Genomic DNA, 23,765 nt, shown 5'->3' on the forward strand with positions numbered 1-23,765 from the left:
TTATTATAAGCATTTGCCTTTTAGTGGTTATGCTTTTTATTTAATTATTTGCTTTTGATATAAAAACTAAATTTTACAGGATTACATTTGAAAATAGGATAATGTTATAATTTACTTTCGCCAAATACGAATAATTTGTCATTTAATTGGAACCTCCGTTAGCCTTAGCTGTTAGCTTCGTTATTTTCCCAAGCCCTGCTTCCCACTTCCCGCTCTCCTGCTGTTTTTAACACAGATTTTGTTGTTTATATTTAATGAGTCAGTATTTAGTTCAGTTTGTCTTCAATTGTAACTTTTAACATTCCTTTCAAATTAGTTGGGACCAAAATGTCCTCATATGGATTTTCGCTGGTAATTGGTCCTCACAAAGATGGAAAAACATGCACACTCATACACACATCCACTCTTTCACACACACTTTCCCTGTCTCACATCCCAATACGCTCCCCCTTATTCACTTTCAATAATACACACATGCACACTTACTCATGTACTGTGTGTGTGAGACTTTGTTCTGCCAGAAATGTGTGAAAAGTGGGTCACAGGTCGGACCTCTTTGTCCCCTTCGGGCAAATTAAAAGTGACGGACACCGGCCACGCATCACCACTAATTCCCCCCTCCCCACACACACACACACACTCCATCCCTCTCGGCGCCTACTAATTGCGACATGCCGTTATCAGGGCCAGCGCCGGCAATTTGCAGAACATCCCGGGACAAATAATTTGGTAGTTAGTCGGACCGTCAGAGGCCAGTGTCGGGCCTTCAGGGGCCAACAGGTCACGGCACACTGAAGACAGGGGGGGGTGGGGGTCCTAACCTAACCAATGAGGAGTTGGCTTTCATTTTAGTGATAGGTTTAAAACTCAAGGATGTAGATCAGGCACACCTTGGCAAAGAGGAGAGAGTGAGCGAAAAGTCATGATACTCAAAATGTAAGACAATATATAAATTATAATATCAAGATATAACATTAAAATATTGCCCATCCCTGACTTAAATCTGTACATATGTAATGTTATTAACAAGTAAGTGATCTAAGTCAAATCAAATCAAATCAAAATGTATTCTAGCCCCAAATCTACAAAGCAAAAACAAAATACAAACGTCATGGCATAAAAATGATTACAACATTATACATCAACATAAGTATTGCCATGTGATAAAAGCATGTGACTGAAGTGATGGTTATGTTGAACGGAAACTAGGTGGTGCAAATCTATACCGTTTACTGTTATAAATACTGAATGCGTTCACTTACCTTGCATCTTCTTCTTCAGGGTTTTGGACCCAAAGAGCCAGTGAAACAGAAGAAGACCTGATATTGTGATATCTCCCATCATCCCTCCTCCTCCCTGAACTCCTGCTGAGGATTAAAGACTTTTATCAGGAGTTATCAGATCTCCGAAAACTCCAGATTCCGGTTCAGGTCCAGCTTCAGTCTCAGGTTCTGCTGCAGGATGGCAGGTCCATCGCTCTGTCTGGCTGTCATGGCAGCCGCGCTCCTGCTGACCCTCAGAGCCGACGGTAAGACACTTTAATTAATTTCACTGCAAAAACCCAGAAGAGTGTGTGTGTGTGTGTGTGTGTGTGTGTGTGTGTGTGTGTGTGTGTGTGTGTGTGTGTGTGTGTGTGTGTGTGTGTGTGTGTGTGTGTGTGTGTGTGTGTGTGTGTGTGTGTGTGTGTGTGTGTGTGTGTGTGTGTGTGTGTGTGTGTGTGTGTGTGTGTGTGTGTGTGTGTGTGTGTGTGTGTGTGTGTGTGTGTGTGTGTGTGTGTGTGTGTGTGTGTGTGTGTGTGTGTGTGTGTGTGTGTGTGTGTGTGTGTGTGTGTGTGTGTGTGTGTGTGTGTGTGTGTGTGTGTGTGTGTGTGTGTGTGTGTGTGTGTGTGTGTGTGTGTGTGTGTGTGTGTGTGTGTGTGTGTGTGTGTGTGTGTGTGTGTGTGTGTGTGTGTGTGTGTGTGTGTGTGTGTGTGTGTGTGTGTGTGTGTGTGTGTGTGTGTGTGTGTGTGTGTGTGTGTGTGTGTGTGTGTGTGTGTGTGTGTGTGTGTGTGTGTGTGTGTGTGTGTGTGTGTGTGTGTGTGTGTGTGTACCAAAAAAATAATCATTCATTTTTTATTATTTACATATTGAGTCAAGCCGATTTCTAATAAACGCAAATATTATTCGACTTAATGTTTTTTCAGGACATTTTTAACATTAGAGATTAAGTTGTGCTTAATTATGTGAAGTGTTTTGACTGGTGTAAGTGTACACTTTGGTTAAATATCAATAAATGAATTCCTAATTTTATAATTTATTTAATTTGATCTAATATTTTGATCTCACTGAATTATAAAAAACATTAAAGTCATATAAAAAAGTTACATAGAAGTGAATTTAAACAGCTAAAAAGTAATTTAAAGTAACTTTAAACTATTAAATATGACATTTAAATTATTTTAAACATTACAAAGTCACAAGAAGTTTGCCAAGAAACCATTTTCATCAAAACTTGGTTCAAGAAGCTTCAGTGATTTTTCTTTTTTTTACATTGTATAAAAACATCAGAAAACGACCTCACTTGGGAGTCGTTTAGCTCTTTTTAAAAAGGACTGTTGCTAAGAAGATGTTAAATCGTACTACAGAGGTTGTCGGGACATTAAACGTAATTTGCTCTTTAAAATAAATCCTAAAGTGTTGTTCCCTTGTGAAGATTTTCCTGCAGAACCTGTATCATAAACGCTTGTTTGTAATCCGCTGAGTAACTCATTAACCCTGCAGCTTGTTTTCAGTGAGATAAGCAGCACTTTAACATGAAAAGTAATTATGTTCCTCCTCTGTAATCACGCCCTCCTCCCTGTGCACACAGATCTGTATCACAGCCCTTTTGTTAAAGCTCTGATTACGCGTCTATTGGCCGATAAAAGAGAGACTTTACATGAACCTGTGGAAACAAAACGGAGGACAAATACAGTCAGAAATGTTTCCACTGCTCGATTTAGGCCGTAGCCACAGGGTGACGAAACGGGTCGTATCCGCTACAGTTCTCTGTCTTATAGACGGTTCGGCCACACGCGGCCGACAGGGGAAACGCGGATAACGGGTCCCAAGGTGGGTAGATCTGCGGGCGCAACGCTCTGGGGGGGGGCAAACGGCTTCGTGGTTACGGCCAATACGATCATTTCCTGATAGCGAAAATACTGACTGGCTGTCAGAGGGGGAGGAAAAGAGAGACTCCGTGTATTATTCTTATATTATTATATAGTAGTTATTCATTTGTTTTAAAGCTCAATAAATAACAAAGAAAACCTCTGACCGGCACTTTTATAATTTTGTCCAGAAGATTTAAACTTTAACGGACATGTTGACCGGCGGAAAGAAATTCTAGCCGAAACTGCCACAGGGTTCCTTTGGAGAGGTGGGTGTTTCTCATCTGCTGGCGGAGAGATTTACAGCAGGAGCACACGCTTGCCTCGGGGGTGGAGAAAAAGAGCCAGAGCCCTGCCTCGCCCCACCTCTGCTGCTAAATCCACCGCGGAGAATAAACAGAAGGGCAACCATGCTCGGGAAGTCTTCTTCGCTGCTTTTGGTGTATTATGTGGCGGAAGTACAGCCACTCACAGGCCCGGCTTATGTACTTCAGCATCTCCAGCGGGTCGAGCGGTCTCGTGTGGGCGGACACGTTTCTGGTGCCTATTGCGTGTGGATGGAAGGCTTTTTTGATATCGGATTCGGTTTGTTTTCGTTTCCGTGTGGCTAGGGCCTACATTTCTGAAATAACTTTTAGACCTTTTCACAAAGATTATCAGAGTTTGGGAAGTTTTTAACCTTCTTATATCCAATCCAACTTTATTTATATAGCACGTTAAAACCTTCAGACCAAAGTGCTGTACAGAGAGATAAGCTCACACAACATAATATAAATACATTAAAAATACAAACACAAAACAAACCAGAATAAACGTAATAATTAAAAAATAAATAACAGCCATATAATAAAAACGATAGACCACTGAAAGCAAATAAAAGCAACAATCTACTTGTTTCTGAATGCTAAGGAGAAGTTAAACGTGACTTTAATTGTTGTTTTTTACGACAGTGCAACTGAGCACGATAACAAATTAACTATAATGCAATTTAATATTTTAATGAAATTATTGATATTTATTTGGCATCTTTAGTTATCTTGTCATCATCATGTTCTTGAAGTCCATTGTAAGAAATGTAGTACAATCTATAAAAGGATCACACTTGCACATAATAAGTAGAGAAACTATCTTGATCGGATCATTCCTTAATTTCTAAATCATTCATCTTATTTATTGGGGATGAGATGCTTTTTATCTTGGTTTTATATCATTATTAACATCTTTTTCTGTTGACTTGCTACAAGTTTCACACGGTTACAGATGAAACAATGATTCGGTGAAAACATTATTGAAGAAATAACATTTCCAGCAACACAGCAACGGCCCGTCCACACTACAGCGTCGACAGCTCCAATCTGCCCATTCACTTTGAATGGGGTGACGTCACGTTGCCTCGCTTTTTCGCCGAACTGAATTGTGGGTAGCAGAGCGAGGCGTCTCCGCCGGAGTAGCCAGCGCCAGCCAATCAAATACCGTTTCGGAAAATCTGACAGCTCAAGCCGTAGCCAATCAAACCGCGTCTAAGCTGGGAGAGATATCCCGCCGTTCATTTCTATATTTAAAAAAAAGATGGAGGAGAAACTAATTATCGCCGTAGCAAATCACCCGGTTTTGTATGACCAGACCCTCTTCACCTACCGGGATACAAACCGGAGGAACCAGGCATGGAGGGAGGGGGCAGAGACAGTGGGTGAAACTGGTAGGTTTTCGCCTGTTTGGGGAGTTTATATATATATATTGCTCGCATAAAATCCCCGAGGTTTTTTGCTTTGTATGTCGGGGGCGGGAGATTCATGTGATTGGTTGTTGGTCGCGTTGCTTGAATAAAATCCCCAAGCTACAGACACGCCCAGCTCCAAGCTTTTTTTGAATCTGTAGTGTGGACACTCCGTAAGCAAACTGTCTTTATGATTTGCAAATGATCACCTAAATTGAAAAGTAAAAATTGATGATTTAAACGAGAAAGATAATGGCTTTCTTCATTTCGTGTTAAAAAGAAAATCTTGTTAGAATCAAGCGAGTAAGGACTGAACATTTTGCATGTTAGCAGGTTGTCAGGCTCCATTTTGTGGGTGTGAAAATGCCATTTTACTGCAAAGAAAAAGACGTAGACAGGGAATAAATCTCCCTTTTATCAAGGATTTGTACAGCTTAGTGTGCATGTGTTTATTAGTCACAAAGTGCAGCTGTGAACATGAGAAATGTCTCCTTATGACCTACAAACACACACAGAGAGCAGGCTGATAAGCGCAGGGCGGTACTGACTGTGATTGACTAACTCGTCCACACACACACTCCCACACACACACACAGACAGACAGACGCACTAATCTTGAAAGGAAAAGTGGAGACTTTCTTTCATCTTAAACTTTTTTCCACTTGTCACCTCCGTCTGTTGACTTCATCCCTCCCCCCTGAAAAGCCCTTACATTTATAATCAATTGGTCTTTTATTATTATTTACAATTAAAGACATCAATTATTATCCGTGTTATTGTTGTTGCCCTGTTGGAGGAGCCTGTGACCTAAGCATTTCATTGTTCATAACTACACTGCAGCTATGCACACAAAAAAGAAGCCTTGAATCAATTAAATCAATGAGGAATTATAAAATCTAAAATCTTTAAACATGGACCATCAATACCATTAAAGAGGGTTTCCCTGCCCCAGCAGCTGTATCTTTGCCCTCCACCTCCTCCTGCAGGAAGCTGTTGGACTGATTGTTGCCGCTCTCACTTCCTCTCGGCACATTAACCACTTCCTGTATGGCGCTGAACGAGCTGTCAGCGGCGCTAAATGCTCCAAACAGCCATTGTTCTGCGGAAATATCCGTCAGTCCCTCTGGAGTCATATTCACTCTTTGAAACCCTTTGAGTAGGACACATTTTGTAGGAATACTACAAAACACATTTTGTAGGAATACTACCTCAAAAGTGAGTCTTTAAAAATCAATTACTCACCATCTGTTACCTTTTTAAAGGAAAATGTCATCAGGTTTTTTAGTTTATAACATTATAAAAAAGAGAATAGCAGCATATTAAGAGTCTTTAGTAATATTTGTTGCCATGTGAGGTCATTTTTCTTATGCAATTTCAACTATTTCATGATTCCACCACAGTTTTTTTTAGTACACATTAACCCCAAGTGCTGTTTGTCTTGCATTCGCATGTTAAATATCCATTCATAACGTTGTGGTTTTCCATTGGGTTTAATCCTACCATCGTTATTTCTTAGCATATTTGCAGACGGTCGTAAAGTTTCTCTGCGTGAGATCATTACATTACATTGCATTGAGCTGACACAATAAGTGCATTCGACCAAGAAGATACAAACTTGAAGAAAACAGAATCTTATAAGTACATCAGGTTTCATGGAGCCAAAACATTTAAGTTGCTACTCAACTGGCTTTAGATAAGCCAGTTCTTTGTTAGTAATTTTATCGCTCGAAGTGGAGTCGAAAGAGATGAGTTTTCAGTCTGCGCCGGAAGGTGTGTTTCTGCTGTCCTGATGTCAATGGGAGCTCATTCCACCATCTTGGAGCCAGGATAGCAAACCCACGTGTTTTTGCTGATGGGAACTTGGGTCCCCCTCGCAGTGCGGGTGCAGCGAGCCGTTTGGTTGATGCAGAGCGGAGTGCACGCGCTGGGGTGTACGGTTTAACCATGTCCTGGATGTAGGAAGGGCCAGATCCATTCGCAGCATGGTACGCAAGTGTCTTGAAGTGGATTCTAGCAGTTACCGGAAGCCAGTGGAGTGAGCGGAGGAGCGGCGTGGTGTGGGAACATTTAGGAAGGTTGAAGACCAGACGAGCCGCTGCATTCTGGATGAGCTGCAGAGGTCGGATGGCACATGCAGGTAGACCAGCCAGGAGGGAGTTGCAGTAGTCTAGGCGTGAGATGACGAGAGCCTGGACCAGAAGTTGCGTCGCTTTCAGAGCTGTCTGCAGACCAAACAGATCCAAAACTGAGCGTCTACTTTAAGAAACTGGGACAAAGCAGGAGCTAAAACAAGCGCTCCCCAGAACCCACATGCTTGCCTTCAATACGGTCTTTCTTATATTTTACTTGATGACCTTATCCTGTGTCAAAGCCGTTATATTAACAGCCCAGTTTATATCGTATGTTCTCATATTTAATGTTTTGTATAATTATAACACCTTTTAATTCATACAGTGAAGCTCAAAGTGCTTTACATTATGGCTTTAAAAAACAGTAGGAAGAATACAAAATAAGTCCAATAAATCAAACAATTCAAATGAAGACGGATCACTTAAATTCAAAAACTAAAACATGGAAATATCGACTCGAGAAATGTGTGAACAAGTGATGTCTTCAGTTGATTTAAAATGAATATTAATTGTGTGAATTAATAGTTTCTTATTGTATTAAGCGTCCAAAAAGTGTATAAACTGGCCATCATCTAAAAGGCAAAGATACGTAGTTTAAAAAGTATTAAGGGGACCTATCATGCAAAATGCACTTTTTGATGTTTTTTATACATCAACATGTGTCCCCGGTGCGTCGGGGAACTCACGCAGCGTCAGAAAATAAAACCCTCTCTCTTTTCCTCCGTACCCAAATCTCTAAAAACGGGGCTACAACGGAGCTGATCCAGATTTGCGTCCGATATGACGTAATATCGGAAATGTGCTATCAGAAACGATGCCCGACTGCTTTGGACGTAATATGGTCGGTGTTTGCATTAGCATCCCTAACACTCAGAGCTAACCTGTACTGGAGAGCATGTGTGTGAAGAAGCAGGAAGTAGAAAGGAACTCACCTTGTGGTGTAACCGGCAAGAGAGAAAGCCTTTGAGCTCCAGACTGTTTCAGAGATAATCCATGATAATCCATGATATGGCGTTTCATCACGGCAGCATTTAGTTTAGACAGTAGCTGCCGGGTCCCGCATGAGCTCAGACCCCTCCTCTTTATTTTATCAATTTTTTAAAGCTTTATACGCCAAATCAGCACTTTAGAAACAGGAAGTGAAATAGAGAGATAGCTAGAATGGGTGATCTGTTTTGTATTTTGAGCAAAACACTTCATAGACATGTTTTTTATATATCTATAGACCTATGCTATTGCCTAAAAATAGCATGATAGGAGACCTTTAAGATAACATAAACCGTAACCAATCCTTAGTGGGAAATGTAGTTGCTGCAGCATTATGAGGAAATAAATAAGTAAAGATAAATAAAGAAAAGTATTAAAAAAAAACAGTATATGTACATTAAAACTAAAGTAAAAATAGAAAATCATATTTTTTCGCAATTTTTAGGTGGTTATTAATTGTAACTAAGGGTTAATGTGAATAATTGACTTTGTTCCCCCCCCCCCCCTATTAATTGTAAAGTCCACCTAAAGATATTTACTTTACAAAAATAAACGTATGGCAAAGAAAAGCTGTTTTTTAAAAGCCACAACAACCAAAATAGCTGCCTGTTATTACTTCCCTTTAATCGATTCTCTCAGCTGTATTGATTTTGTCTTCACCACCAGTTTTATTATCTTGATAAGTTGCATATTTGCAGACAGTGAGTCATCGTTGACTACAAACCAAGTCATAAAGTTTCTCTGCAAGAGAGCAGATAACTGAGAGTTTGCAGACCACACAAACTCAGCGTCCACGTTGTGATTCAGATATTTCAAATGAAACAAGATTTACATTTCTCTAGATGTTGTGCCTTTAAGAGTGTGATTACCCAGCATGCTCCCTGCCAGACCTCAGTCTCCACTCTGACTGTCGGCACAATTAAGCACACATGTTGATGGAGACAGAAACACAAGCAGCCATTTCCAGCCTCAGCACAACCATGTTTTATATTTAACAATAAAAACATGTATACTGCAAGTTTTCTTTGGTTTATCTAATAATAGTATTTTAAAGCTCCTTTTTAAACATAAAGCTCAACTTAAAGTGCACCTATCATGCTATTTTTAGGCAATACCATAGGATATATAAAAAACTTAAAAAACACGTTTTGCTCAAAATACCAAACAGATCACCCATTCGAGCCATGCCTCATATCCCTCTATTTCACTTCGTGTTTCAAAATTGCTGATTTGGGGAATAAAGCTTTACAAAAAAAAAGAAGAAGAATGATAACAAATTAAAAAGGAGGGGTCTGAGCTCATGCGGGACCCGGCAGCTACCGTCTAAACTAAATGCTGCCGTGATGAAACGCCATATCATGGATTATCAAGGACTCTCTCTGAAACAGTCTGGAGCTCAAAGGCTTTCTCTCTTGCCGGTTACACCACAAGGTGAGTTCCTTTCTACTTCCTGCTTCTTCACACACATGCTCTCCAGTACAGGTTAGCTCTGAGTGTTAGCGATGCTAATGTAAACACCGACCATATTACGTACAAAACAGTCGGGCATTGTTTCTGATAGCAACGTTTCTGATTGGGCCGTGGGTCCACATTTCAGATATTACTAGTGGTGCCCGATAATTATCGGTCCGATATTAGGAATTATGACGTCATCCCGATAAACCCGATAACAGTATTAATAGCCCCGATAATATAAAATATATTTTTTTGGGTAAAAAAAGAAAGAAAGAAATCCCGCGGTGTGGGTGGATTGGGATGAGGGGCGCTTGTTTTTCACTCGGCTCCTCCCGTTTTGCCAGTACTGTGGTGTTAGTGGTTTAGGAAGAGGGGAGTTTTCCACAAATCCAGCGCTCCCTAACTCGTGCCTGGCTGTGACGTAAATGGTGAGCGGCCGTGAAGCCAGGACAGTAAACAAACATGTCGTCGGTAGTATGGAACTATTTCAAAGTTTCAGAGTTAGATAGTTCGCTTGCTATTTGTATTAACAGATGCAAAGCAGAAGTTCCACGAGGAGGGAAGAAGGCAACGAGCTATAATACTTCCAACCTGATTAGTCGCCTGAAACATCGCCATGGCTACGATGGTGTGTTAAAAGCGTACGAAGACGCCTGCGCTGCTAAACTAGCGGCGAATCCAAAGCCAGCTGCAAAGGCACCGGGGCTTTTACCTATCCACGAGGCTTTTGAAAAAGGCAAGAAGTTTGCCAGAGACGACCCCAGGGTTAGTTTTGTTCAGAGTAGTAATGCTCATGTCATTTGCTCACTACTAGTCTTTTTTTTTACCACCAGGTGTTCAAAAACTACAGGTACATTTAATATATATATTATTATCGGGTATCGGTCTTGAGAAGCAGGAAGTATCGGTATCGGTTTTTCAAAAAAACAATATCGTGCATCCCCAGACATTACGTCATATCGGACGCAAATCTGGATCAGCTCCGTTGTTCCCCGTTTTTAGAGATTTGGGTACGGAGGAAAAGAGAGGGTTTTATTTTCTGACGCTGCGTGAGTTCCCCGACGCACCGGGGACACATATTACATATTACATCTTTATGTATAACAGACATCAAAAGGAGCATTTTGCATGAGAGGTCACCTTTAAAGTGCTTTTTACAGTATGGCAGTAAAACATAAAATGAAGTTTCAAAATAAATTGTCATAGAATTAGAAAAAATATTTAAAAAAATTACTGTAAACTTTCTTTAGTTTATTTAATTTTAATTTTGTTCTTAAAGCAACTAGACAAACTATTATCATTATCATTATTATATAAAATGCAGCTCAAAGTGCTTTATATTATGGCATGACAAGCCAAATGCAATTTAAAATAAAAAAAAAAATTAAAATGGCAGAGAAATAAAGAGTACACATGGTATAACAAATCATTAGTATGTGTCTGACTAATAGGCAATATAAATGATAGGAAAGTATAAAAGATCCACTAAAAAAGATAGAGAAATACAAGTAGTCAAAATGGTAGAGATAATAATATAACCTGAATAAGTTAAAATAATAAAAAACACTATTTTCTGTTTAGGAATGCAACTTGCTATTTTCATTATAGATTATTCTGCTTCTCCTTTCAATACCTTTATTCTGTAGGCCAATCAGAACAGCCGTAAGCCTGACAGGGAGGCGGGACTTAGAGAAACTGTGTGTGAGGTTGTTGTTTTTTTGGACTGGGATGATGCCATTTCCAGATTTGGCAGATTATTTAAGTGTCGCTGCGAGGAAATGTTTCTTCTACTTGGTTTTCTTTTCCTCTGTCCCTCCGTTAAACATGAGTCGCAGACAGATAGAGAGATAGAGAGACAGAAGGACGGACAGACAGGCAGGCAGCTTAAAGTGTAGCTGTGCAGGGAGAACAAGTCCAGACATGACCACCTGCACGTCTGCACAGCGAGTGTTTTTACTGTGAGCTTTAAAAGAGAGGAGAGACGTGGAGCAAAAGAAAGAGGGGAAGGAAAGCAGGCGGTGAGGGAGTTAAGGAGGACTGGAGATAAACAACATGAAAGTAGGACTGCATGAAGAAGTCTTTAGGAAACATTTAACATAGACAGAAGTAAATCTAGCAAAACTTTGGTCTTAAAAGAAGCCAACTCACTGTAGTGCTACATGTCCCCCGTTTGCCTACATGTCCCATGTTTCCCTACATGTCCCCTGTTTCCCTACATGTCCCCTGTTTCCCTGCATGTCCCCTGTTTCCCTGCATGTCCCCGGTTTCCCTGCATGTCCCCTGTTTCCCTGCATGTCCCCGGTTTCCCTGCATGTCCCCGGTTTCCCTGCATGTCCCCGGTTTCCCTGCATGTCCCCGGTTTCCCTGCATGTCCCCGGTTTCCCTGCATGTCCCCTGTTTCCCTGCATGTCCCCGGTTTCCCTACATGTCCCCTGTTAAGGTCCTTTTGTATTGTCTTAAACCTCATTTAATTAATTGTAAGGTGTACTTGTGTGCTTTGAAAGGCGCATCTAAATAGAATGAATTATTATTATTATTATTATTAATAATAAATTGTTCTCTTTGCAGCCGCAGGTCAGAACCCGGACCACGTGCTGCAGGGCACGGGGGTAAAACATGAAGCCCGGCGGCCCGGAGAGGACTCCACCATCACTCCGGAGGACGCCGCGCGGTTCCTCAGCTGCTACTGCTCGGGACACTGTCCTGAGGACGCCACCAACAACACCTGCCAGTGAGTACAGACTCAACAGGGAGACAGACAGACTTACTATATAAAATGCATTATCAGGGGGTCCGTGGGGTCTTACATTTTTTTTAAAGTTGATGAATCAATTTAGCGAAAATTAGGCTATTAAACGGCATTTTCCAAGGTATTACATTTTGTAGCTTGTTTTCAATAAGTATACAAAGTGTCCAAAGAGGTTGTGTTCTACAGTCTGCCTGAATCAACATCGCACGCTCACTGCTCGATAGCACGAAGGTCCGTTTACGCCGGTTGTTAAGCAACATCGTTATGGGGAAATGCAAGTTTGCGTCCAAATGGTTGGAAGATAAGGAGGAAGGACAATCAATACTGAATATAGTCAATGTGAGGTAAAGTGTGTCGCCAAGGTAACCGGTTAGAACTCCAAGTGGCGATGAGGTCTTATAGTGTATGGAAAAGGTCTTAAAAGGTCTTACATTCGACTTCCTGCTTATACCCTGATTATATAAAATGCAGCTCGAAGTGCTTTGCATTATTGCATGAAAAGCCAAATGCAATTTAAAATATAAAATACAATGGCAGAGAAATAAAACGAGTACACGTGGTGTTAGAAATATTTAGTATATGTCTGACTGATAGGCGATATATATACAGACAGACTTTTCTATCAGACCGATAGGTGAGGTTTGAGGAGGGGTTGAAACCTAAATTAAGTGATTTTTGTTGCGTGTCTTCTCAGGACCAATGGTCAGTGTTTTGCTATCATCGAAGAGGACGAACACGGAGAGGCGATCCTCACCTCGGGCTGCATGAAGTATGAGGGCTCACACTTCCAGTGCAAGGTACACACACACACACAGACACACACCACACACACAAACAGGCAAAACAAACAGGATTAATATCTGTATAAACACAGGAAGAGAAACCAAAACATGGGAAAATATAAGCAATTATTGAAAAAATGAAATGCTTTGACAAAATATCACAAATAAAACATGTGTTCAACATAATAATAAAATATACAAGCAAATACAGTGAAAATGTAAGAACTGCTTAACTGCTGACAAGTTAATGCTTTCACTCCATAAGTCTAAAAGTAGTGAAGCAGAACCAAATAGATTTCTCTTTATTCTCAGGACTCTCCGAACGCTCAGACCCGGAGGACGATCGAGTGCTGCAACACGGACCTCTGCAACAGAGACCTGCAGCCCACACTCCCCCCTCAGCCTCCCGCAGGTAACACTCTCTCTCTCTCTCTCTCTCTCTCTCTCCCCCCTCCTTTTTAAAATAAAAATGTATTTGATCTGTTTTATTGTGTTGCACTGTTGGACGTGCCTGTGACCCAAGAGTTTCATTGTCACAACTACACTGTCGCGATGGTGCCAGGTGTTCGTGCTCGGGTGTCTCATCATGTAGATTTAACCTCCACTGTGCCATTGTTTTCCAGAAGGCAGCCCCCACTGGCTGGCGTTCCTGATCTCCATGACGGTCTGCTGCTGCACGCTCATCTGTGTCACCGTCGTCTGTTACTACCGGTAGGACCACACCCCCAAATCGCTCAGAAATATGTGGCATTTTCACATTTAAAGTCCATGCAAACACAAAGCAGTAACTCTTACCTGCCCTAGAGTATGGGGGGAAATGTGTGTGTATAAATGTATTTGTGTCTATGGTACTAACATAAAGTTGCTGCGGTATTTATAACTTGATGATGTTCTGTTAAATGTGGATGAAGCAGCTACAACGGGAGCTTAGCCTACCCTTGATCTACTAAAAACCATCCAGAAAACAACGGTTTTACTCACGGTTTGCTCGACAGTCCTGAGAAAGAATGACTTTAAACGTTCAACATATCTCCATAAAGACTTAACGATATATCTGCACCCTTGATCAACTAAACTCCATACAGAAAAGAACCCACTGTTTGCTTGTCATGACTTGAAGCTCAACATATCTCCCTAATGATCCAAGTAAGGTGGAAATGTGTATTTAGAGATGTGTTTCTGTGTTCCAGGTACAAGTGGCAGAGTGAGCGTCAGCGGTACCACAAAGATCTGGAGCAGGAAGTCTTCATCCCGGTCGGAGAGTCGCTCAAAGACCTCATTCACCAATCACAGAGCTCGGGCAGTGGCTCGGGGCTCCCCCTGCTGGTAGGGAGGCAGCTCTGCACCAACACACGCTTCTATAAATATTCACTCATATTCTTACATATATTATACATGTAATACATCTAAAAGACTACTGTGGTACAGCAGAAAAACTTCTTCACAGAAACACACGATGACACACACAGACACTGACGTACAGACACATGCACATACACACGCACATACACACACGCTGACACGCACACACAGACGTACGTACCGACTGACACACACACTGACACCCTGACACACACACACACACACAAAGAAACACACGCTGAAACCAGGGTAGGATTTTCACCGACGGCCATACCGTCATGGACCCTCGGTCTGACCGTGAAGCCCCGAAAATAATTGTACGCCCTACGGCCGCCATGGCTTGCGTGTCCCTGATACTGTTAAAATCTCGAAGTTGCTTTAAAAGCGTCGGAACAGTGGCTTCTGAACTACATTATGCTGCGTTCACAACGGACGCGATGCGAATATTCTCATCGCTCTAAAACCGCTGGAGTTTCACCGCGGCTGTCAGCTGTGTTTACTCCTGTCACTCAAACAGGACGCGCTGGAGAGGGGGCGGGGCTTATATCCATGTAAATACTGTGGTGGAAACCAACTACGACTAAATTAACCTATTTTACCGTGATTTAATTGTAATACACCTTTCAAAATGATGCCGAAGTAACTAAATAACGGTTAGTAAAAACCATGTGTGCAGACAAAACGGCAGGCGAAACACTTTTAAAATGCGTGTTCTCTGAATGGAGCGATCTCCATTCGATCAGATCAGGCTAAACTAACCTGTATCTGCTCCGTCCACACCATGGTCCACACTCACAACAACGGCCTAAAGACAGCATTAAACCAGCGACTGTATTCGCCATGACACAGACAGTCTGTGGTTTTACATGTTTAACTTTTGTCTAGTTTCTGAACAGATATGAGGAGCTGTGAGGAGTTGATTAAAGAGACTCTCACACACACACACACACACACACACTTTTGTATTTCAAAGTACACTGCTGAATGATGTATGTGCAGAGTTTGACCCTCGAAGGCTGTTTCTTCTGCTCTGAAATTGAATATATTTGTTACATATTAAAGGTGGGGTAGGTAAGTTTGAGAAACCGGCTCGAGATCGCTAGAATTTGAAAATACACAACCGGAGAAAATCTGCCACTTCCTCACAGAGCCCCTCCTCCAACACACACGAACGCGCACATAACCAATGAGGGCACGAGATAAGTTTGTGCCCCGATGGAAGGCTGACAGGCAGGTAGGCCATCCAATCGGTTGGTTGTACTTTTTACAGTATTACGGCTTCTACAGAGGACATTTTTTAATGGATTTTTTGTCACAGCACTTCAGATATTCATTGCTATCGGGATGTTAAGAGCATTCCATGGAATATAACAAAAAGTGTATCTCGAGCCGGTTTCTCAAACTTACCTACCCCACCTTTAATAGAATTTTTGATTTTTTTTTGACTTGATTCCTGATTTGTGAATGGGAGAAGAAGATGGAAAAAATACCAAACACTAATTATTCAAAGTAGAGTATTTCATTTTATATACGGTAATACTCAGGAGGCATAGGCCTATAGGATGATATAATGTTTGACATTATTGATATTAAAAAAGTGATTTGTTTTCCATGTCATTCGTGTGTTTTTCATCTCAGAAAGTGAAGTTATTTATTCGTAAGCTCCAAATCCAAATGTTTCCCTCAATGGCCTTTGCGCCCTGAAAAAATGTGTGACACCAAAGGCCAAATGGCCTTGCCCCTAAAATGACGAAAATCCAAGCCTGGCTGACACACACTCTCACACAGACAGACAGACAGACAGACACACACACACACACACACACACACACACACACACACACACACACAGTACAATGTCTATTATCCTCTTACATTATTTATTTTCATATTCTGTTCTTGTACATATTCTATTGACATGTATATAGACTTGTTGCACTACTTTTTATTTTGCATTTTATTATATACGTTTCATTGTTGGAGGAGCTCAGGTCAGAAGAATTTCATTGCCATTTCTACACTGTAGCTTTGTGCATATGACTATAAATCTTTTGAATATTAATAATAGGTGCAGCGGACGATAGCGAAGCAGATCCAGATGGTGCGTCAGATCGGGAAAGGGCGGTACGGAGAGGTGTGGCTCGGCCGCTGGAGGGGAGAGAAAGTGGCCGTGAAAGTGTTCTTCACCCGGGAGGAGGCCAGCTGGTTCAGGGAGACGGAGATCTACCAGACGGTGCTCATGAGACACGAAAACATCCTCGGTACACACACACACACACACACACACGGGGTCTTTTGAGGCTATACAAAGTAGAAAAGAGTATCATTTAAGTTATTTAAAGGTCACCTATTATGCAAAATCCACTTCTTCATGTCTCCTCTACATCAACATGTGTCCCCTCTTCTCCATGTCTCTTCTACATCAACATGTGTCCCCTCTTCGTCATGTCTCTTCTACATCAACATGTGTCCCCTCTTCTCCATGTCTCTTCTACATCAACATGTGTCCCCTCTTCTTCATGTCTCTTCTACATCAACATGTGTCCCCTCTTCTTCATGTCTCTTCTACATCAACATGTGTCCCCTCTTCTTCGTGTCTCTTCTACATCAACATGTGTCCCCTCTTCTCCATGTCTCTTCTACATCAACATGTGGCCCCTCTTCTTCATGTCTCTTCTACATAAACATGTGTCCCCTCTTCTTCATGTCTCTTCTACATCAGCATGTGTCCCCTCTTCTTCATGTCTCTTCTACATCAACATGTGTGTCCTCTGTGGAAAGAGACTCTGAAAGTTTCAGGAACAAAGATTCTCTCTCTTTTTGATCCATTTATATAAAAACCTGTCTGAAAATGAGCTGATCAGATTTTGGCTACTTTATGATGTCATAACGATGTGTTGTCTTGGGTAACCATTAGCCAATCAGCAACCAAGGTAAACCCCCCCCCCCCCCCCACCTTATCACCTGAATCTCCTCCTAGAGCACCATTGAGTTCTTTGTAACCAAATCTCTCTCAGAGGGGCGTGGGGAGGGGCTCCTTATTTTCATCTGAAGTGACAGAGTGAAACACTTTGGAAACAGGGCTGAAACAGAGGGAATTATGGGTAATGCTGCAATGATCTGTTTGGTGTTTCAGCCAATCAGAGACAGGTCCTGTATATATCTGAGACCTGTAATATATTGATGAAAAACAGTATAATGGGGGATGTTTAATATATAATAATTCGTCTTGTATAAACAGTTAATTTTCACGTTTCTTCATGTCATGTGTTTTTAACCCTCAAACCCTTCTCTCCGTCTTGCAGGCTTCATCGCCGCCGACATTAAAGGCACGGGCGCCTTCACGCAGCTCTTCCTCATCACGGACTACCACGAGAACGGCTCTCTGTACGACTTCCTGAAGCACAGCACGTTGGACACGCAGACGCTGCTCCGCCTGGCGTACTCTGCCGCCTGCGGCCTCTGCCACCTGCACACGGAGATCTACGGCACGCAGGGGAAGCCCGCCATCGCTCACCGAGACCTGAAGAGCAAGAACATCCTGATCAAGAAGAACGGAGCCTGCTGCATCGCTGACCTCGGCCTCGCCGTCAAGTTCAACAGGTACGGGAACTGTTGCACTTTGTTTTTACATTTGTGAAAACTGTAATCACATGACGTAAAATACATGACACTTTTCTCTGTGCGCGGCAAACCGAGCTCGCCGAAATGGCTTCACCAGTCTGGCAGTTTTTTAAGGTGTCCGAAAATGACAATAAAATAGCGGTATTCAACGTGTGTGACGCAGAAATCCTGCAGCTCCGCCTGCTGTGACGGACCGGAGAGCGGAGCAACACACACACACTTAGCTATTTGATCTACCTCTGGAACACGGGGACGGGTGGCGCAGTGGTCTGTGCATCCGATCATCAGATCAAGGGGGGAGCTGGGGAACTTCAGTTCGAAACCCGCTCCTGCCGCCACTGCGTCAGGCCGTTGTGTCCTTGGGCAAGACACTTCACCCGGAGTTGCTCCTGTGGGTATTGTCCACAGTACATGTATAATACTAATGTATACTTGTAAAAGCGCCTCGATGACCTCGAGGCGTGAAGATGGACGGTGTGGCGCAGTGCGCTGTGCAATGATCATCAGATCAAGGGGTGAAACCCGCCGCTGCTGCGTCTGTAAAGCCGGTGTGTCCTTGGGCAAGACACTTCACCTGAACTTGCTCCTGTGGGTATTGTCCACAGTGACCATTGCATGTATACAAAATATGTGTAATGTGTATATGTAAAGCGCTTTGAGCATCTGGAAAAGCGCTATAATAAATATAAGGAATTATTATTATTTATTAACACACTAGTCATACACTGCCGGGTCACTCGTTACTCTGTACACTCGTTGCATGAGACGATACTGACCGGCTGTCGGGAGAGAGGGAGAGATTTTCTCACAAATTATTCCCGGTGCAAACATTTATTCCCTTTTTACTTCCTATCCCTCCAATTTGTCGTTGTATATTTCTCCTAAACGTCAAATCAGAATATTCAGTTTATCCGAGGGCAAAGTTGGGGTTTTGTGAAAGTTGCTCCATTTTAGAATAGAATAACATCAAATAAAACAATATGAAATAAAACCAATACGTACAGTGGTCCGGGTTAAACAGCCCAGCATCGTCCATATGGTGTAAACCAAACGTGTATCTGCTTTATTGTGTGTATATATAATATTGTTTAAAAGTGAATTTGTTGTATATATGTGAAGTACAGTGTTACCTTAGCATGTGACTGACTGCTCTGTCTCTCTTTCGTTATCGTTGCCATAGCGACACTAATGAGGTGGACGTGCCGCTCAGCACGCGGGTCGGCACGCGGCGCTACATGGCGCCGGAGGTTCTGGATGAGACGCTCAACAAGAACCACTTCCAGGCGTACATCATGGCCGACATGTACAGCTACGGCCTCATCATCTGGGAGATGGCCCGGCGCTGCAACACCGGAGGTACACACACACACACACACACACACACACACACACACACACACACAGACAGACACACACAGATGTACAGACACACGCACCCAAACACACACACCCAAACACACACACCCAGATACACACACACACAGACAAACAGACAGAAAGACACACTCACACACACACAAACTGATGTATTGCAATTTATTGTTATCGTTTGTTAAAGCTAAATGGCCATACGTTTGCTGTTTTTCTTCATCGTAAATTATAGTAAATGTAACATTTAAAGGTTTTTCATATGATAAAGAAAAGCATTGTTCTCAACAAACATCTTATCTTATCAAATCAGCACTGAAAAGAAGTCTCTCATGCTTAAATGTAATTAAGTGGCTCCATCTGCTGGAGAGAAAGTGTTACTGTAGGTCAATAAGGATATCTTTACCAAAATAATGTACAAATATCTCATATTTTATCTCTCTCTCTCTCTCTCTCTCAGGTATCGTGGAGGACTACCAGCCCCCGTACTATGAGATGGTTCCCTCCGACCCGTCGTATGAAGACATGCTGGAGGTCGTGTGTGTGAAAGGAGTCCGGCCGACCCTGTCCAACCGCTGGAACAGTGACGAGGTGAGACTTTGCTTTTGGACATCATGAATATATTTTAGAAATCATTTTACAAACGACTTTTTGGAATAGTTTTCACATCTTTTTTCACATCTTCTGGATATTCATCTTGTTTTTTCCCCAGTAAATTTGATATATTTGATATAATTTTTTCACAATTTATTTTCACATAAAGATTTGTTTACATATTTAAGGATAAGTTATTTATTACACATTTCTCGTGAATTTTTGGGGATATTTTTCACAGACTATTTTACATAATTTATACACTTTTTAGTAAAACGCACACTAAGAGTTAGACCTAACACACTTAGCTATTTTATCTTCCTCTGGAACAAGCTAAAGTAGTTATAAATATTTATTCTTCACTGTCGGGCCCCGCCCACTCGATCGGATCGGTTTCGGCCGATACTGATTCCGGCCCCAAAATTGGCGATCGGAGCATCCCTACTTTTTAGAAATGTTCCGGATACTTTTTCACATACATCAGATATTCTTCCAAGACTAATTTATTTAATTAATGAATACCTAAGAACTAATGATAATAATACATTTGTGTGTGTGTGTGTCCTTAGTGTCTGCGGGCGATGCTGAAGCTGATGTCCGAGTGCTGGGCTCCGAACCCGGCCTCCCGCCTCACAATCCTCCGAGTGAAGAAGACGCTCTCAAAGATGGTGGAGTCGCAGGACATCAAGATCTGACCGCCCTCATCCTCGTCCTCTTTAATATCAGCGCCTCCCTCTTCATCGGGAGGAGGAGAGAGATAATAATAATGGACCCATTTCAGGGCTGAACTCTGTGTCTCCTCCTCCATCGTGCAACGTGTGTCATTTCGGATACTTTTCTTATCACACTGCCATGTGGTACATGCCATGTGGTACACTGCCATGTGGTACACTGCCATGTGGTACACGCCATGTGGTACACGCCATGTGGTACCTGCCATGTGGTACACTGCCATGTGGTACATCCCATGTGGTACCTGCCATGTGGTACATGCCATGTGGTACACGCCATGTGGTACACGCCATGTGGTACACGCCATGTGGTACACGCCATGTGGTACATGCCATGTGGTACACTGCCATGTGGTACACTGCCATGTGGTACATGCCATGTGGTACACTGTGGCCGTTTCTCAATGTCGAGGAGGCTTGCTTGGTAGCACATGTATGCTGGGCATTTAAACAATGACACTCAATGAGTATGCTTGAAATAGTGGCTCTGAAGCAGCTTTACTTGACATTGAGAAACGGCCACTGAACACTTAATTTTTTGGGAACTTTGACCAGAAAGCGTCAAGTCATGGCTGCTGTGAACTGATTGAAAAGGACGGTCTCCGCTGAACAGCAATGTCCGAAATAAGTTGTGAAAAATAACATGAATGTGAAAAAGCATTTCAAAACATTGGAAACATTTTTACTATGAATTTTTCGGGCGTTTTTCCAAATGCATTATAACACCCTTTTCAGATATTTCTCAGATCTGTTCGATCTTTTCGCTTCACTAGCCAACAGCAATTTTGTGGCTTCCAGGATTTGAGACGATGCCACTGGGTCGAAATTCACAAAATACAAAGTGTGTACAGTTTACGACATGGCATTGAACTAAGGTATCAGAATAGAGACACAGCGCAAAAACAAACATGGAGTCCTTCCTCATCCTCCTCCTTCAGAAACAAACATGGAGTCCCTCCTCTTTCTGCCGGTTTGACGCTTTCCGTGAAAGCAAAACGAGACGATAAAGATAATTTCGACGGAGGGGGAAACGATGCTCGTAAATGAACAGATTTTTTTTTTAAGGACCTGTCTTGCCTTCCTCCTCCTCTGCCTGTTTAAACAGAAATGCCAATTTTTTTTGTTATTATTTTCTCTTCAGGACTGAGTTCTCCTGCCATATTGAAATATATCTCCACTCTTAAGAAAGTAGAGTTAATTATAAGTAAGAAAAAAAAGGTACTATTATAATATGTGAATTAAAATGTGTAAATAAGTGTTATCATTAGATGCCATGCCTACTCGTGAGAGGGTTTAAAGTTAAAATATCAGAACACTATGCTGCAGTGGTGTTGACGTCCAGCCGACTCCAGGAGACGTCTACCGTCCTGTTTGTCCACTTCTTGTCTAACTGTCCACTTCCTGTTCGTCTGTCGGTCTGTCTGTCGAGATACCTGATTGGTTGAGTTTAACCTGAGTGGGTGGAGCCAAAAGGACCGTGTACCAGGGTTCATTGAGATTATGTTGGATTCAAGACTTGTTTAAATGCCTATTTGATTTGAAGTTATAATGTAAATATTTTCCACACTAGACAAGTTAAATAACAGCTAGACCTATATTACATGCATCCAGTTGAGCTGTGTACTGCCCCTGGCCAAATAGGGCGACTTGTGTCATTTTTATCAACATAATGGTGCATTTCATAGGTAAACGTATAGGGCCAAATTGTAATGGTTCTTCCTCGGACGCTGCTGCACCTTTCCAGCAAGTTTTATGAAAATCTGGTTAGACGTTTTTCCGTTATCCTACTGTCCAACCACCAATTTAAACAGATTTGCATAGATTAATGTTGGCTCCTCCCACTCTGATTTAAAAATAAGATTCCTTGTTCCATCGTTCTGCAATACATCAAGAGTCATTCAATTGGGCTGCTTTTTGGGAAATAGCGTCCCCTTTAAGAATATTTGGAAATGTGTTTAGCCTAGCTTAGCACAAAGACTGGAAACAGGGGGAAACTGCTAGCATGGAAGTAAATGGGTTTATTGAGATGTAGACACAGAAATCTCCTCAGCAGCAGAACGACGTATGTGTACCTGTGTGAGAGAGAGAGTGTGAGAGAGAGAGTGTGTGAGAGAGAATGTGTGAATGAAGCTTACAGTTCATATTTAAGAGCAGTAACTTTAGTGTTTTCTCTGCAACAAATATGCAAGGAAACTCCCCGTATAGAAATAATCCCTAATATGTAAAGCTGTAATGTTTTTGTTGTTTTGGTGTTGTTTTGTTCAGCATCTGGTTCGGTGCCTTATGAGTTTACCAAGGAAATGAAAACTCTGTATACAGTCTGTCCAATGTAACGATTTTTAAGTAAATAACCTTATTTTAGTACACAACATTATTCCTGTTTTTGTGTTGTTTTTACTCTTTGAGGCTCATTTTCTACCAGGACATCAACAAGGATGAACAGTCGAGCCAAGAATGGATTTCCAGAAGTGCGAAACGTAACAAAACGTGTTCTTGGTAATAGAAAAACCTAACTTGAAAGGAAATCGACAATAGTAAAATACATTTTACTTGTAATGTAGCTTAAAATCCTGATATCAAGACATTTTATATAATTAAAAGTATTCTTCACTTTTGTTTGGTTTTATAGATTAAACCTGTGTTTTTTTAATCATGGAAGCTCATTTCTGCTGAGAAAGAAGATAACAAGTTGGTAAACATTGAATAATAAGACACAATCATCACTTTTCAGAAGCCATTTTGTGATAGAAACATTTAAACAAAATTATTTGATTGGATTATTTTATGTGCTTTTTTAACGATAAAATTGTTACTCTTAGAAACAAAATTAATGACCTCTTGCCTTTGACCAGTATAGTGTTATCAACATTTCCTGGAAACGTAAGTTCTAATATTACACTAGATAGTAAACTAGAATGCTTTTCAGCCATAAACCTCGAACAATTGAATTCAATGATTCTCTCTTCTAAACCATCAACGTGTATCTTAGACCCAATTCCAACTAAGCTGTTAAAATAAGTTTTTCCATTAATTAGCACTTTATTAAATATTATGAATATGTCTTTATTATCAGGCTATGTTCCACAATCATTCAAAGTAGCAGTGATAAAACCGCTTCTTAAAAAGCACAACCTCGATCC

The 23,765-nt window shown here is 41.6% G+C and overlaps 1 protein-coding gene across 2 annotated transcripts in view; it reads left to right on the forward strand.

Annotated features, from left to right (window-relative positions):
- Positions 1-22,999, forward strand: part of LOC117459744 (bone morphogenetic protein receptor type-1A-like) — a 52,045-nt gene extending 29,046 nt beyond the window's left edge. The window contains exons 3-13 of one of the 2 annotated variants that reach the window (XM_034100836.1): positions 1,282-1,528; positions 11,984-12,146; positions 12,859-12,961; positions 13,259-13,358; positions 13,570-13,657; positions 14,137-14,272; positions 16,377-16,569; positions 17,614-17,911; positions 19,113-19,288; positions 19,761-19,891; positions 20,464-22,999. In XM_034100836.1, the coding sequence (XP_033956727.1) occupies positions 1,462-1,528; positions 11,984-12,146; positions 12,859-12,961; positions 13,259-13,358; positions 13,570-13,657; positions 14,137-14,272; positions 16,377-16,569; positions 17,614-17,911; positions 19,113-19,288; positions 19,761-19,891; positions 20,464-20,589 (1,581 nt within the window). In that variant the 5' untranslated portion in view covers positions 1,282-1,461 and the 3' untranslated portion in view covers positions 20,590-22,999. The remainder of the gene's footprint in view (positions 1-1,281; positions 1,529-11,983; positions 12,147-12,858; positions 12,962-13,258; positions 13,359-13,569; positions 13,658-14,136; positions 14,273-16,376; positions 16,570-17,613; positions 17,912-19,112; positions 19,289-19,760; positions 19,892-20,463) is intronic. The other variant, XM_034100837.1, reaches the window with a different exon arrangement.
- The last annotated feature ends 766 nt before the right edge of the window (positions 23,000-23,765 follow it).

The sequence above is a fragment of the Pseudochaenichthys georgianus genome, chromosome 15 (genome assembly GCF_902827115.2).
Source record: "Pseudochaenichthys georgianus chromosome 15, fPseGeo1.2, whole genome shotgun sequence".
NCBI classification, from domain to species: domain Eukaryota; kingdom Metazoa; phylum Chordata; class Actinopteri; order Perciformes; family Channichthyidae; genus Pseudochaenichthys; species Pseudochaenichthys georgianus.